This window comes from Peromyscus leucopus, chromosome X, assembly GCF_004664715.2.
Source record: "Peromyscus leucopus breed LL Stock chromosome X, UCI_PerLeu_2.1, whole genome shotgun sequence".
Classification (NCBI taxonomy): Eukaryota; Metazoa; Chordata; class Mammalia; order Rodentia; family Cricetidae; genus Peromyscus; species Peromyscus leucopus.
The window spans coordinates 95,381,785-95,397,693 of record NC_051083.1 but is presented as its reverse complement, the minus strand read 5'-3'; the positions used below and the strand labels follow the sequence as shown (position 1 = coordinate 95,397,693).

The 15,909-nt window shown below is 42.4% G+C and overlaps 1 protein-coding gene across 1 annotated transcript in view; it reads left to right on the top strand.

The window, feature by feature from the left end:
• Positions 1–13,229: 13,229 nt before the first annotated feature.
• The window catches only part of Gucy2f (guanylate cyclase 2F, retinal), an 85,288-nt gene continuing 82,608 nt past the window's right edge, over positions 13,230–15,909 (top strand). The window contains exon 1 of the mRNA XM_028876901.2: positions 13,230–14,038. Within this exon, the coding sequence (XP_028732734.1) occupies positions 13,309–14,038 (730 nt within the window). The 5' untranslated portion in view covers positions 13,230–13,308. The remainder of the gene's footprint in view (positions 14,039–15,909) is intronic.

Below are 15,909 nucleotides of genomic sequence, written 5' to 3'. Positions count from 1 at the left end.
TGTGTTATTCAGTTTTGGATTTCCATTTGATTTTCTCTTACAGTTATGTTTTCTGGTGAAGTCCAGTGTGTTGTCTTTTATGTTCTTATGTTTATAGCCCATGCCATTTCGCTACAATAACCGGGTCATCTTGAGTCTGTCTATATTGCCTGTGCTTTTCCTTCTTCTTGGTGCTGTTTCTTGATATTCAGGTTTTTTAATACTGACTTTGTGCCCTTGTGCTTGAAAAAGTATACAGACGCCTTGTGTCCTTCCAAAGATGACCCACACTGGTTTCTGCCAAGTGACAGAAATACAAGTGATTCGAGTCAATACAGCCTCTGGGATGGGAGTGGAGACTAGGTCACAATATTTGCTAGACTCCATTTATATCTACCCTGTGCATTCCTTATATTTTTGGTTGTGAGCCTAGCCTTTAACGGCTGAGCTATCCCTCCAGCCCTACCCTGTGCCTTCCTAAGATCAAGGGGGACACAACCTGAGATGCGGGGATGGCTGTTTCCCAGAGTCAGTGTGCTTCCAGAAGTTCCTCGGTAGCTTTGTGAAGCATTCGCTAGCTCCACACTACTTTTTAGCCACTCTTCTTTATTTCTGGTCTTTCGTTCTTTGCTACATGGCTGGCAGGTTAACAGATGGCCAGGCCTGTGCTTAGCGCCAATTCCATCTTTCTATGTCTCCCCAGACTCAAGGCTACTCACATCTTAGCAGGGCTCGGGCCACCTCAAACTCCAATTTTTCTTCTCTTGAGTTTTCAGACATTACCTAAAGCTATTCTGACTTTTGTGCCTCTTTTAAGCCCCTTTTAGCATCTGTTTGGACCACAGGCTGACAAATTCCATACAGGGAAAAAACCAACATGCTTATAGTTGGGCTTGTCTGGATGAGCTCCCCTCCTTTCTGGAAACTGGCTTCTTGGTCCTGTTTGGTTTTCACTTACTGTGTGCATGTGTACACATGCATCTATCTCTGTGTGTGTATGTGGTCATACGTGTGCCACCACACACAGGTCAGAGGACAACCTGTGGGTCCCAGGGATTGAACTCAGGTCCCCAGTCTTAGCAGCAAGCGCCTTTACCTACTGAGCCATTTCACAGGCCCCTTGCTGTACAGTCTTACATAATTTCGGGAAAATACTAATTTGGGGGCATTGTCTGCTTACTCTTGGACCTTAGATACAGAAAAAGACAGATAATTCACCAGACAGGATGTGGGTTTGGTTTACAAAATCATAGACACAGATTTTTTTAAAATTAAATCACATATTATAAAAATACATACTAAAACAAAATGTCATTTTGGAAGGTCCATGAAGCTATTGAGAAGCCATAGAATGGACACTTTTATTTTATTTGCTATTGATGAGAGCACAAATTGGTCCTAGTGTTTTGTAAAATAATTACATATGCTATGAACTATAACTGATCTTCATATTCACTGATGTGGTAAATATCACTTCTGAGAATCTGTCCTAAAGTAATCATCTAATGTATTATAAGTGGGTTTATATTTAAAGATTGCACATTGCAGCATCATTTATAATGGGAAAATTGGAAACAAAACCTAAAACTATAATAATAGGAAATAGATGATCCCACTTTGGAATATATACAAATATTCTGTGGCCATAAAAATAATGTATAAGGGGCATGATAATGATATTAACCAGAAGCTTTGGTTTTCAAACATCATAGGCACAATGCCTTAGGTCTGTAAAGTTCTCAAGAATCTGCAAAGGAGTTTGAAACTTGACTAAAGTTTTTGGAGTTACTGGCTCAACACATCAAGATAACTCTGAAATGCTGGGCGGTGGTGGCGCACGCCTTTAATCCCAGCACTTGGGAGGCAGAGCCAGGCGGATCTCTGTGAGTTCGAGGCCAGCCTGGGCTACCAAGTGAGCTCCAGGAAAGGCGCAAAGCTACGCAGAGAAACCCTGTCTCAAAAACCAAAAAAAAAAAAAAAAAAAAAAAAAAGATAACTCTGAAATCCAAGTCAATAAATGTAAATGTTAAGTAAATGTCAAAACATACAGTGCATTGATTTTTATGAATGCTTACATTTTAAACTCAGAAAAATTCAGTAGTTTGTCAAAATGGCTGGTTGAATGGTAAGTTTATAAGAATTACCCTCAATACATGGGAGGTGGAGGCAGGAGGATCACAAGTTCAGTGTTAGGGCCAATGAGATGGTTCAGTGCTTTGAACTTTAGTTCAAAGTCTCATGACTTGAGTTTGCTACCTAGGTCTTGCATGGTGTAAGCAGAGAACTGACTCTCACAAGTTGTTTTTTCTCTCTCTCTCTCTCTCTCTCACACACACACACACATGCACACTCAAAAACAAATTTTAAAATAAAATGAAAAGAAATTCCGTTTCATACTTAGTGACATAACAAGTTTGAGGCCAATCTGGGCTATACTGAGAATGAGTCTCAGAGAACAACCATGTAAGTTTCACCGAAAAAAGGACAAACAATACATTGTAAAGTCAAAGCTTTAAAACTCTTCAAGCTCTTCTTTTTGTAAATAAAAGATTTGTTTTCGGTTCATGCACGTGAGTGTTTGCCCGCGTAGATGCCTGGGCACTGCACGCATGCCTGCTTTCTGAGGACAGAGGCAGATGCTGAGGCCCCAGCAAGGAGTTACAGATGGTTACGAGCGGCCATGTGCTGGGAACCGAACCCTGGCTCTCTGCAAGAGCAGCCAGTGCTCAGCCGGTGCTGAGCCATCTCCCCAAGCCTCTAAGTTCTTCTTCACTCTCTGTTTAGCATTTCACGTCAGTGTATGTGGGAGAAGATATGGGTCACAGCCTCCCAAAGCGAAAGTGCAGAGGGCCTACCATAGACTTACAAGGCCTTGATAAGAAACCCATGATTTGAGCTCTTGCTGTGTACTAGACTTACCATCTTTAATCCCCACAAGCAAACTCACGATTTAAGGAATTTACACATTTAATCTCAGTTCATAAAGTTAGGAAAGATGGAGCTGTTGTTTGAAGGTAGGTCCCGTTGTAATGGTTTGAAGGTAGGTCCAGTGGTCTTAATGAGAACATGTATGTTGTAATGTTATATTTAAAAAAAAAATAACTGCACTGGGTATAACGGTGCATGCCTTTAATCCCAGCAATTGGGAAGGAGAATTAGGCAGGTCTGTGAATTCAAGGCCCGCCTGGTGTACACAGTTCCCGGCCAGCGAAAGGTACATGAGATCTTGTCTTGTGAAATGAAATGAAATGAAATAAAATAAAATATAAATTCAGTGCGGTGCCTGACGCCTCTGATCACAGCACTTGCGAGGCAGAGGCAGGAAGATTGCCACAAATTTGGGCCAGCCTGCATTGTAGCAAATTGTCTCACATATCCGATATTCAATATAAACAAAATATTTTAATGATTTTTCACTGCTTTGTCTCACAAAATGTTTTCATAACCAGCATGTGAACCCTTTTGTTAATATTAAAAATTCACATTAGAGGAATTTTTATAGTCATGATGATATAATAGTGACATCTTGTGGCTATGTGCTGTCATTACAGCTTTAGTATAATTTCAGTTTTGAAGCTGACCACCAGAGGGCAGCACTGAGCTCTACGCTGGCCATGCTTTCTGGACTGACTATGACAGCTGGAGCCAAGTTCCATCTGTCCAGTTAAAACTGCAGAAAACCAAGCCCATTTGTAATGTCATAGATAAATACATATATGTGCACAAAAATATGTGCATAGAAATTACCTTCTTACTGTTTCTGTGCAGTCTGAAGCAATATAGCAAAATTATTAAGTGTTAAGTTCTTAAACCACACTCCCTGAATTCCTGTGTAACCTTAGTCAAGCAACATAACCTATATGGTCTTAATCAGTTTCTCCACATGTAAAATGAGGTTAGGAATTGTCCCTGTGTCTTAGGGTTGTTGTGCAAAATAATACATTTGCAGTGCCACTTGTGAGGACGTGTACAGTAATTGGTAATTATGATATTGCTCCTGACCCCAGACTGTCCTTTTAAATGACACATCCTGTTGATACCTCCTGTCAAGCATGATAAGCATGATAAATGGAGAGAGACCTTGGCTATTACTACAGAATGGGCTAAAGAAATTTCAATGATGGGGCTCGGCAGTTAGGAGCACTGGCTGCTCTTCCAGAGGACCCAGGCTCAATTCCTCGTACCTACGTGGCAGCTCACAACCATCTGTAATTTGACGCCCTCTTCTGGCCTCTATCATGTGGTGCACAGACAAAATACTCATACACATAAAGATAGCAAATATTGTTCAAAAAATAATTCTAAAAAAGAAATTTCAGTGGCATAAAGCCATATGAAACCTTTTCTAAGGGTTGGAAATTGCCACTAAGAGCCCTCATTGGAAATAGGAGGGTGTAGAAATTTGTCTAACATCTTGTCTAGCAGCTTTCCTTTTCTTTTATACTTATTTTTCCAAACATGTTCCCCAGGTTCATACAAGATTTCCAGACTTGAAGAAAGAACATGTCCCAAGGCCTCATTCTGGATGACTAAGTAGGGACTTGCCACTGGGGATCTATTTTTATAGTCCATGCTCCAGCCTGCATCTCCATCATGAAGGGATATGAGGATTGTTCTCTAATGCCATGTAAGCCTTTGCCACTTTTCCATGATATACGTCTTTGAAGTCCTGTAGTGTTTAGCAGGAAACACAGTAAATGTAAAGGACTGTATTTTCTTTTCTTTGTAACTGTAATTGCAAAGGAAGGACACAGGGCAGCCAGATGGTTCGGTAGGTAAAGGAACTTACAAGCCTAGAGGCCCAAGTTCAATCCCCTGAATTTATGTAAAGGGAGAAGGAAAGAATGGGCGCCCTCTGCAGGTGCTTAACAGGAATATGTTTGCCCAGTAACTTCTCTATGTATGTACCCAAGAGAAAAGGAAATAATATTTCCACTTCATGGCTTTTGTTGTTATTTTTCAAGACTGGGTTTCTCTGTGTAGTTTTGGTGCCTGTCCTGAATCTCTGTAGACCAGGCTGGCCTTGAACTCACAGAGATCTGCCTGCCTCTGCCTCCTGAATGCTTGGACTAAAGGTGTGTGCCACCACCTCCTAGCCTGCCTAAATTTTTTCTCTGCAATTGCAGCTCCAGAGATGGCTTCGTCTGTAAACTGCTTGCGGTGCAGGCATGGACACCTGAGTTTATTTCCCAGAACATACATATGAGCATAGTGGCGTGCTCCTGTAATCCCAGTGCTAGTGAGACAAAGACAGAGAATCCCCAAGGCTTGCCAGCTACCACTCGAACCAAATTCTGGTTCAATGAGAAATGCTGTATCCCCACCCCCACAAAAAAAAGTGGGTAGTGATTGAGGAAGACAGTGAACTTCTTGTCTCTGCATATATACACACATGCCCACATATACACATACATACACACAAATGCCCAGAGAATACCTTTACTTAAGTAAAAAGGAGTAAAGTATTCATGAATGATAGAACAAGCATGAATCATGGAACTATAATGGTAAGTGAAATAAGGTAGATGCAAAAAACCACATACTGCATGATTCTAGTTAAATGAGCTGTCCACCGGGAAAGGCAGGCCACAGAAAGTGAAAGCAGATCAGTGGTTAACTAGGCATAGGAGGAAAGGAGGAGGAAAGGGGAATCAAGAGTGATTTTTAACCGGGCATAGAATTTCCTTGTGGGGAAAATGAAAATTGTTCTGGAGTGAGAGACTGGTAATAATTGTACCATTTTGTGAATATACTAAAACATTCTAAATCATACATTTCATGAGAGTAGATATGATAGGTGAATTATACCAAAAGTAAGCTGTTGTAAAAAATGGTTTTTCATGTAGTAACCATTACTTAATAGAAGTCAGTTTTATTCATTAATATCTCAACTCTTCAACTCCGGATTCCGGAGTAGAGCCCTGAATAAATGGTGCGCAGATCTGAACTCTAGAGGACGAAGAAGGAGGACTGGAGTACAGGGAAGTTAGCAACCCCCTTTGGAAGGAAAGGAAGTGCAGGCCCCTAAGGGAGGTGCAAGAGGGAGAGAAATTTCCTGTACTTTGAATTTTTCAGGGAGCCACTCTGGATTATCATTCATATCTTGGACCAGAAACACAGCTGATGCGTGTCCTGGCATTTCGAGCTAGCTGTCCTGGAGGAAGTGGAGCTTTGGAGGTATTAGAAGGAACAAAAGGCAAAATCCAAGGCCATGTGAGTCTGCCTAGAACGGTAGAAGAAGGCAGTAGCCTGTGGAGGACACATACATCTAGAGGATTCTAATTATTAGCCTCTGGGTCAATGCATTTAGGTCAGCTCTTACAGGTGCGATCACTTTAAAGGATTAGAAGTGTCACTCTAAATCCTAATCCAGGTCTTGGTGTGGGGATGCTCGGGTGCTTTTCCAAAGGTTTACTATGCCTCACAGTTATTTACTCTTTCAATGGAATTTGTCAACAGACCAGAGTCCTTGGCAGGATTCTGAGAGCCCAGAAGATGTGCAGAAATGGATGCATTGGAGTAGCTGTGCATCTGCATGTGCAGGCTGTCCACTGAAGATATTTGAATGGTGAATTACATGGTAAGGAGTTGATAACTCTTGTTTATAGGAGAGACAGTGACGGGGGAAGAAAAACAGCCCACTTGTGAGCTCAGACGCTGTCTGAGATACATTACTTTTACTGTGATATGTGGTATAAAAGAAGGAAAGAGAGGGAGGGAGAGGACGAGAGGAGAGGGAGAGGGAGAGAGATACACAGAGAGAGGGAGAGGGAGAGAGAGGAAGAGAGAGCGAGGCATTTAAATCAAGATCTGGATTTAAAAACTCCTCCAAGCTTTTATTTACTTTCTCTCATGATTCTTTTTTATTTCTTCGTGATGTTGTCTTAGCCAAGCTGTTAACTTGATTCAGGCTGTAACTGCAAAGATCAATCATCCAGAGAAGTCCCCAGCTTGACAAGCTAGGGTGAGGAGCCATTTTCCTCAGCTCTGTGTGTCACAGTCGTTCTCCGTGTATGTCCAGCAGATTGGGAAAAGTACCGGAAAGGAGATGGTGCATCCCTGTGTGCTAAGCACTGTGTGAGGAAGCTTGACTCCTGTGCAGGTCTTCATACCTGAGTTACCTAGGCAACGACCCCAGAACTGTGGGTCAGCCGTGTTCTAGTTCCAAAATTTCATAACTTGAGATTTCATTTTTCTTATGTGTATGCTTCCCATTAACCCTAGGGGACCTTCCCGCAGGCTTGTTTTGAAGGCTATAGACAAAGGCCTTTTACACAAGAGCGTTATAATTTGTCTTTAAATCAAAACCAACAGGTGAAGGCATCCTTCCTTCCTTCCTTCCTCCTTCCTCCCCTTCTTATCTCCACTTTCTCCCCTTTCCATTCCTCCTTTCACTCCTCTATTGATTCTTTTTAAAGAATAAGCTTTCCTCCCGTAAAGTCTTGAGCTGGGGAATCAAGATGAAATACTGTAGCAACATAGACAATTCTGGTTCTCCAGGGAGACCCAGCAGAGTTAGTAGTGGTGCTTAATGCAGGACACACATGCCAGAAAGAGTGAGAGGACAGATCTTCAGCTTGGCGGAGCATTAACCTTGCCGTTAATGAAGGAAAAGAGCATCAGTAACTGGGAGGGATGGGCAAGGGGCACTTTCTGACCCATGGCTAGCGGAAGGGCCCATGCTATAAGTGCATATAAACTTTGAAAAATACTTCAAGAAAAGCCAATGTTTTAGAATTTGAGATGGGTCAGGCATTGTGCTTGGGAAGAGTGACTTGGATTATACCATTAGCATGCTAGGTGTACACTAAAACGGACAGCAGATGTCTTTGATTTACAAGCTCTAATTTTCCTCTTCAAAATATGGATGCTCTTCACATACGTACAACTTGGGCTTGAAAGTATGACAAACTAGACACTGATCATCTGGCATGAAGTGTCCTTACCACCTCGCTTGAGAGGAGAAAGAGAAGGCACCGTATCTTCTCATTCCTCACATATCCATGCAGATTATTTCAAGAGAGTTTTCTATAGAGTTCTTTTGCTCTCTATTAACGGAGTGGCCAGCAAGAACTGAGAAAAAAATTGAGGGGCAGACTTTACTTCACAGATAGTTTGGAAAGGCAGATACTGACCCAAGTCTGAACTAGGGCCTTTTCAACAACACAGCAATGTAAAAAACATCTCATTGCTGCTGTTTCTCCTCTTCCTAATTGCTCAACAAGTATTTATTGAGCATTTCCTATGTTCCAGGCAAAGTGCAAAGTGCTCAGGGTCTGAATGTGTGTAGGAACAATGATGGTAAGTGATGGCTTTAGGACTCCAAGCTGTCAGCATAGTATAAATCGCACTGAAGGGGAGAGAGAGCAGGCTTCACATGTTCGGTCCTTCCTCAAGGCTTATGAATCAAAAGTAAGAAACTGGATCTGCTAGATGGAAGTCAGTGGACAAGGGTTGGGGCTGAAACTTGAGGACGAAGCCTCTTAGAAGCTGGAGGCTTTTTGCAGGGGGATGCTGAGCGGTCTAGCAAGCACTTTAATAGTGGGGTGGTTTGGAATAGCTGTCTGGAAGAAGCATGGAAGCCAGCATCCGTGTATGCCAGAGAAGACAGGTAACTGAAGATCCCAAGGTCCAGGTTAGGGCCAAAAGGGGAGCAATTTGTTGACCATTGCGTGGTGAGTCACTAGCAGAGCTGGATCCAGAGACCTGGCCTCCTGATTGTCAATACAATTCACTTCGCTAGCAGCAAGGAAGAACCAGCATTATGGAAAGACACTTGTGTGCTTAGCATTGTAATTTATTTAACCAGTTCTCTTCAAAAGATTATAGATTATATTTAACCCCATTTTCCAGATGAAGAAATTGAGCGCTGGGGGATGTACTTCTAAGACTTCCATTCCTGAACACCAGGGTAGGCTTTATCTATAAGGCCGTCTAACTAGTGACCGCCCAGCTCCACTTTTGCAACAGTCTGCTTCAAGTCAGGGTGTGGCAGGGCTAGGATCAAACTCAAATTACAGGCTTCTTTTATTTAGATTGTGAATTTTTAATTTTCCTTTGTTTCTCTACCTCTTTGTCTAATTTATTCTTTCATGGAGAGGGGAGGACTAAGGAAGTCTTAAACCACAAATGAGTCAATAAAATTCAATTTGAGTCGAATCGAAGGCATAATGAGGGGATCTCAGTTATTTATAGATTAGGGGATATATATAAGCCTTTGATCACAGTGTTTAATCAACTGCTGTGGAAATCCTCAGTCTACTATGCTGCACCCCCAGGCAAGTTGTTCTTTCTCAGTATTCTTTCCTCATCTATAATTAATTATGACAGCAGGTACCTCTAAGTGCTATAATGAATTCTGTAAATTAAGTTCTTATTAAAATAAGATAATAGATGCAAGGGGTATAACCTAGTGCTTTTCGCATACTAAGAACTCAGTACATTTTAGCCTTTATTATTCTGGGTGCTGATTTCTAATTTAAATCTACAGGTTATGGAAAAGAACTCATAAAACTGGTATATTTGCGTTAGAAGAACCAATTGTCTGTCTTCATAGTCCATTTTGTGTTGCTATGACAACATATCTGAGGCTTAGTACTTTATAAAAAAGATGTTTATTAAGCTCACAGCTTTGGAAACAGGAAATTCAAGATCTGCAGCTGCACCCGTTGAGGGCCTCGTGGTGAACTGTAACATTTCAGGTGACATTAAATGGTAGGAACACATCTAAGAGATCACATGGCACGAACCACTAGGGACTCACTTTGTAAGAATGCACTCATTCTCCCAAGAACTTAGTCATCCCTTGTGAACACCATGTCCCTCCAAAGCCTGTCAGTCCCTCTAAAGGCCCGCTTACCTCTCCAGAGTTCTAGCACAACACCATTACATCAGGGATGATGCTTCATCGTGAATTTCGTAACGCACAAGCCACATATGAGCGATAGCAGCTTCTTCACCTTATTCCTGGAAACAGGGATCCATTCGCCACATGGAGTTGCTTTCATTGTCCACCCGTGGTGGTTGGAAGGGTGAGGGCCTCTAAGCTACGAGTTTATAATTCAATATCTTCATCACAAAACATACTTGAAACGGGGAGCCCTCCCACTGGGACTGGGAAGAAGCCCGGAAAGAAGCCCGTGACTGTTTACTAGATGTCAGCTTGTAGCCCACACCTTATCCTTCAGGTTGTGTCTGACCCACATGCTTCCACCAGAGCACACAGACCAGGTGTGGGCTTTTATGGAAGAGAGATTAGACCGTATTATCTTTCAGAGTCTTGTAATGGATCTGAGATCTTCAGTCTTCAGCCATCCCAGAAGCTCCTTTCTCTACCCCTAAAGCAGTTGGGAGTCTCTTTCTGACCCTCACACCCCTCAGTCTTCGGCATATTACTTTCAGAACGGCTTCCTTTCCCATGTTGCCCTCCACTGTCATTTAAAACAGCCTGCCCTTGAGTGTGAATGTCGGCCACCCTAGTTGGGTGGGTCTTTAAAATCTACCAGGTGTGCCCCAATTAGAGTTTCTCACAAAATTAGGAGTTGGAGGCAGGATTATTGGGGGGGAGCCAAGCCATTATTTTGACATTTGATTCAAGCAAGTATTTACTAATGGTTTTCCTCATTATCATCTGTCTTGATCAACTAATGTTTTTTTAATATATATATATATATATATATATATATATATATATATATATATATAGTTCTTTTTAAAATTTTTCTTTTGAGACAGGGTCTCAGTCTGTACACTGGGCTATCCTTGAACTCTATGCAGTCTTTTTTTTTTCTTAATTTCCTAAATGTTGTGATCACAGTTGTGAGTATAATTCTATTTCTTGAGGGCATTCATGGCCTCGAGTCAACTTGAATGTTGTTGTTTTTTTTTCTTTCACACACACTCACCTGATTTTCTTTGCTGGGAACTTGGCTTTAGGAACTCCTGGTCCAGTGGGGTCTCTTCTCCACACTGCTACCCTCATCCTTGCTTATTCCCTGCGACATCTGTAAGTACAGAGCCATCAGTCAGGTCTGTATCCTTATCACAGCCAGAAATATAGAGAGCTATGGGCTAGAGTAATGCCTTCCCTCACAGTTGTGAATATGGGTGCATTGAACTCAACCTGGGAGGTTTGCCTAAGGTAGCAGCACAAAGTGGGGAACACTTCAGTTAGTTCTTGAAGGTAGAGTTCATCAAAAGAGCCTGGAAGGGAAGCATGGGAAAACAGAAGCAGGGATTCCACACAGAAGGCATGGTATTTTCCAGATCCTAGGCTTGTCAGATGATGCGTCAGAAGAACTATGTGACATTTATCAGAGCATGAAGAAAGAAGAACAGGAGAGGGGGTAAGAGATGCAGAGACTGAAGCTTTTTGCATTTGTCGTCTTGGCTGACTTGAAATCATTAATTCATTCTTATTTATTTATTTTTTCTCATTATGGTCCTCAGACTTGCATCCTTACTCTCTGGGTCTAAGTCTCCTGGGCCCCTAGCTGTCTTTCACTTACTTGATTTTAGAGTGTGGTACTGACAAACGCTCTGTATCCTCCAAGCTTCATCATGCACACAATAAGCTTCTCTCTTTCCTTACTGGCTTGTAAGTCTTCATTATGACCTGTTTCCTTTAAGTCTTGTGGATTCTCGGAGATTTTCCTTGATTGTTTTCATCTGGGAGAAATTCATTTGAATTCTCCTATAATTACATCTTTTCTCCTCTGCTCTTGGTCTCTTATGGCTCATATGGGTGCTTCCATACTGTCTTGTTCTTGGTCTTGCCAGCCTTCCAGCCCACTGTCCACACCACAGCTAGCAGGCACATCTGACATGCAGCTAGGGAGAGCTGGGAAGTTGGCCCAACCAAAACAAATCCTAAATGCATTAAAATGTTATAAGATTATTTTGTGGTTGGGGGTGGATAACAGGATTGCACATTTCTCGAGCATGAACTTTGTAGATGACAATGCCATGTACAGTGTCAGAAGTTTGAAAAATCATGACATATAGAACTCTTAGTCATCCGGCCTTTGCCTTGATTGATTCTATAAATCCAGGTAGGTAGATGAAATGCTTTGAAATTCTGGAATCTAATGTAGACTTTGTTTCTTTGAGATAGGATTGCTCTGTGTAATAGCCCAGGCTGTGCTCGAACTCACAGAGACCTCTTGTCTTTGCCTCCCAAGTGCTGTGATTAAAGGCGTGCGCCACCATGCTCAGCTACATACACACATTTTAAACTCTGATTCGTTCTCCATATTGTCAGCAAAGAGGAAAGCCGTGAAAGCCTTATGGGACTCTCTACCGTGACTCACAGTTATCTGGCTCCCTTTAGCTTTTCAACACATATTCTAGAGAGATCACCTTTTTCTCTCCTCTTCTTCCTCCCTTCTCCTGTTCCCTTCTCTCTTCCCTCTCTTCCTCTGCCTCCTCTCTTGTGCTTGAAAGTACAAAATGCTGTAAGTACAGAGATACCAAACAAAAAAGGCATCTTTATGACAGCCAGAAATATAGAGTGCTTATAATCCCCCTACCTCTGCTCCTCCTTTCCCCACCTTTCTTCTCCCCACCTCTGAGTTGAGACAATTGTTCATTTTCTTCTGTGTGAGCTACCTCAAACAGCTCTTTTTCCTTGGTGTTGCTATTATCTGTTTTCACCTGTCTATCTCTAGAAAGGCAGTATGGGGGCACATGGACATTTTTTAAACCATCATGACTATAATAGTACACTAAATATGTTTTTGTTTTTGTTTTTCAAACACAGGATTTCTCTGTGTAACAGCCCTGGCTGTTCTGGAACTCACTCTGTAGTCCAGGCTAGCCTCGAACTAGAGATCTGCCTGCCTCTGCCTCCCGAGTGCTGGGATTAAAGGCATGCGCCACCACCAAATATAATTCTAATGATTATCAAGGCCATGTTATAAGCACTTCCCGTATGTTACCTAATGTAGTCATGAGAACATTGTGAGGTGGGCAGTTATAATTAAAGTTGAATCAACTGGCCTTGGTGGTGGACTGAATGTGGAGGCTAGCAAACAAGGAGCCTCCATAGTTACAGGTTTTGACTGAAACATGCGAGTGAACAGTGGATGGAGAAGATGCTGTCTACAGAGGTGAGGAGGACAGGATGAGGCAAAGTTTTGGTTGGGGTGCAGAAAGAAAGATTTCAACTTGGAGGCTGTATTTCAGAAGTGATTTTCCCTGAGAGGCTGCAGAAATCACGTAACTAACCTTTCTCTCTGGTTGACAGGCACTCGGAAACACTACTGTCCATCTCCAGAGGGCAGAGTAATCCTCCAGTATCTCATCATTAGCTTGCTGGAAGGCAGCAAGGCTATGTTCCTCGGACCCTGGTCTTTTTCTCAACTTCTGTCCTGGTTTACCATTTCCAGTAGACTGTCAGGACATCATGGCCTTGCGTCCTCCAAGTTCCTACAATACGTGTGCCTCCTGGTCCTGTTGTCTCTCATACAGTCTGTGCGAGCACTCCCCTACAAGATAGGGGTCATAGGCCCCTGGACATGTGATCCATTCTTCTCAAAGGCCCTGCCTGAGGTTGCTGCTGCTTTAGCAATTGAACGAATCAGCCGGGACGTGTCATTTGACGGGAGTTACTCGTTCGAATATGTGATTCTTAATGAAGACTGCCAGACTCCAAAGGCCCTCTCCAGTTTCATTTCCCACCAGCAGATGGCCTCCGGATTTGTTGGACCTGCCAACCCTGGCTACTGTGAGGCAGCCTCACTCTTGGGAAACAGCTGGGACAAAGGGATTTTCTCTTGGGCTTGTGTGAACCATGAATTAGATAACAAACATAGCCACCCGACCTTCTCTCGGACACTCCCTTCTCCTGTCCGGGTGCTTGTAACTGTCATGAAGTATTTCCAGTGGGCTCATGCTGGGGTTATTTCCTCGGATGAAGACATTTGGGTGCATACAGCCAATCGAGTCTCAAGTGCTCTTCAGAGCCACGGCCTACCTGTAGGGGTCGTCCTGACCACAGGACAAGACAGCCAAAGCATTCAGAAAGCTCTGCAGCAGATTCGACAGGCAGACAGAATTCGCAGTGAGTGCTTGCTCCCCGGCTGGGGTTTAAATGTGGTTTAAACATGACAATCTCTAAAAGGTTTTCTGCCTTCATACTCTAGGCTCGCATATATTTCCTAGTTCTTTATGTGCATGCCTTCCTCACAGATACTCAAACCCCAAGAATGTGACTTCAGCAGAGCCAATCTTAGGAACTTAATAGGGATTTTGAGAAGGGTCAAAATACCCTTGTGCACCAGCACCTGATCTCAGCAGCTGGTGTAGAAGAATGGCATCAAGAGGATGCAGCCACACCTTGTCTTTGTTCTGAGGACCACAACAATGCACTCTTGTGCTTTCGTTTTTGTCTGTTTTTTTTTTTTTTTGTTTGTTTTTTGTTTTTTAAATCATGGAGTGGAGATCTGCTTTTGACTCTCTTCTGAGTCGTCCCTTCATAGGTGCCCAGTATCGTGCGTCATCACATCTCACTTAGAACCTCTCTTCTCCTAAAGTGGGATTCTTGTGCCTGCAGCATGGAGCTCATTGGTATGGAGGGCACTTAGGTGATGATGAAACATTGCAAAGCAGGTTTTGTGTTAATATGCCTCTCATTTCAAGGGAAGCTTTGTGCTCAGAAATGATTCTTGCAGAGGAAATAGGCAAAATGTACCACAGAGGACTTGACTCACGGAAGCTGCAATTACTAACAGGATTTGAGTTGATTTGGGGAGGGAGCCTTCCTTGTTCTTTAGAATCAGATCTTTTTTCTTTTTTTTCTTACATTTTTGACACTTGCTTTTGATATTTTCTTTTCCATCCACTTTATTTGGTTTGTAAAAGAAATCTCCTCTTTACCTTCCTCTGGAAGTGGCAGTGATATATGGGAACAATGCCCATTGTCAAACTGCAGCCATTCCATCACTTCGGGACCTGTAGCTCAGAAACCACTTGTCAAACTGATTGCTTCTAGGATTAGTCCTGGTCCCCATTCATTTCTTTAACGCAACAATGGACTTGCTAGAGAACGGTTCATCTTAGGCCTGGCTTGTAGCCAGAATCCATTTTAAATTTCAAGTGTCTCCACTATTGGACCTTAATTATGATCGTTGCGGGCAGATGAAGGCCAGAAGATTTAGTTCCAGGATCTACAGTAGTCCTCCAGTCTGTAAACTCCAGTCTATAAAATCTTCGGTGTTAGGCGGTCAGTGTGGCTCTGATTACTTCATAACAGAATGTAGTACTTGCCGAGCACAGACTTATTTTTAAAAATAGAAAATTGTTTCCAGAGAAGAGCCATGCTAGAAACAAAACAACATATATCAGAACTTTATAGTAAGTTAGAGAGCTTCATGAAGTCCTATGTCTCTTAGGAGTTTACCTTCCATGGGTGTGTCGTATCCCACTCATTCTAAATACTATACTCATATTTTGGTCCCGATCATGAAATGTGAAAGAAATCCAGGCCCCTGAGAGGAATTAGTATTGAGTGTTAACCACCACCAGTGCCTTTGAGGTAGAGAGGTACCAAACATGCATCTTATTGTCTTACCATTGGAAGCCTACCTCTTTTTTTTTCAAGAGTTCTTGCATTAGCTGACCACTAGAATTACCTGGGCATCTTTTCAAAATGACTGAAGCTACCTCCAGAGACTTGAATTGAACTGGCCTGTGGTGGGCCCACTAGCAAAGGTCTTTTAAGTAGCTTCCCAGGTACTTCTAAAGCACAAGCAGACTTCAGAGGCACTGCCTTTATGGTAATTAGAATGCAAATAAATGTTCATCATTTGAAGTGACCAGTCATCCTTGCCTTAACCTTTGTTTAGTCTGAATGTCTGTTTGATGATGATATGAATCGGCCCACTAAAGGCATGGGAATTTTGAGAATGAGGAGACCTCAACAGAGACTGTTTA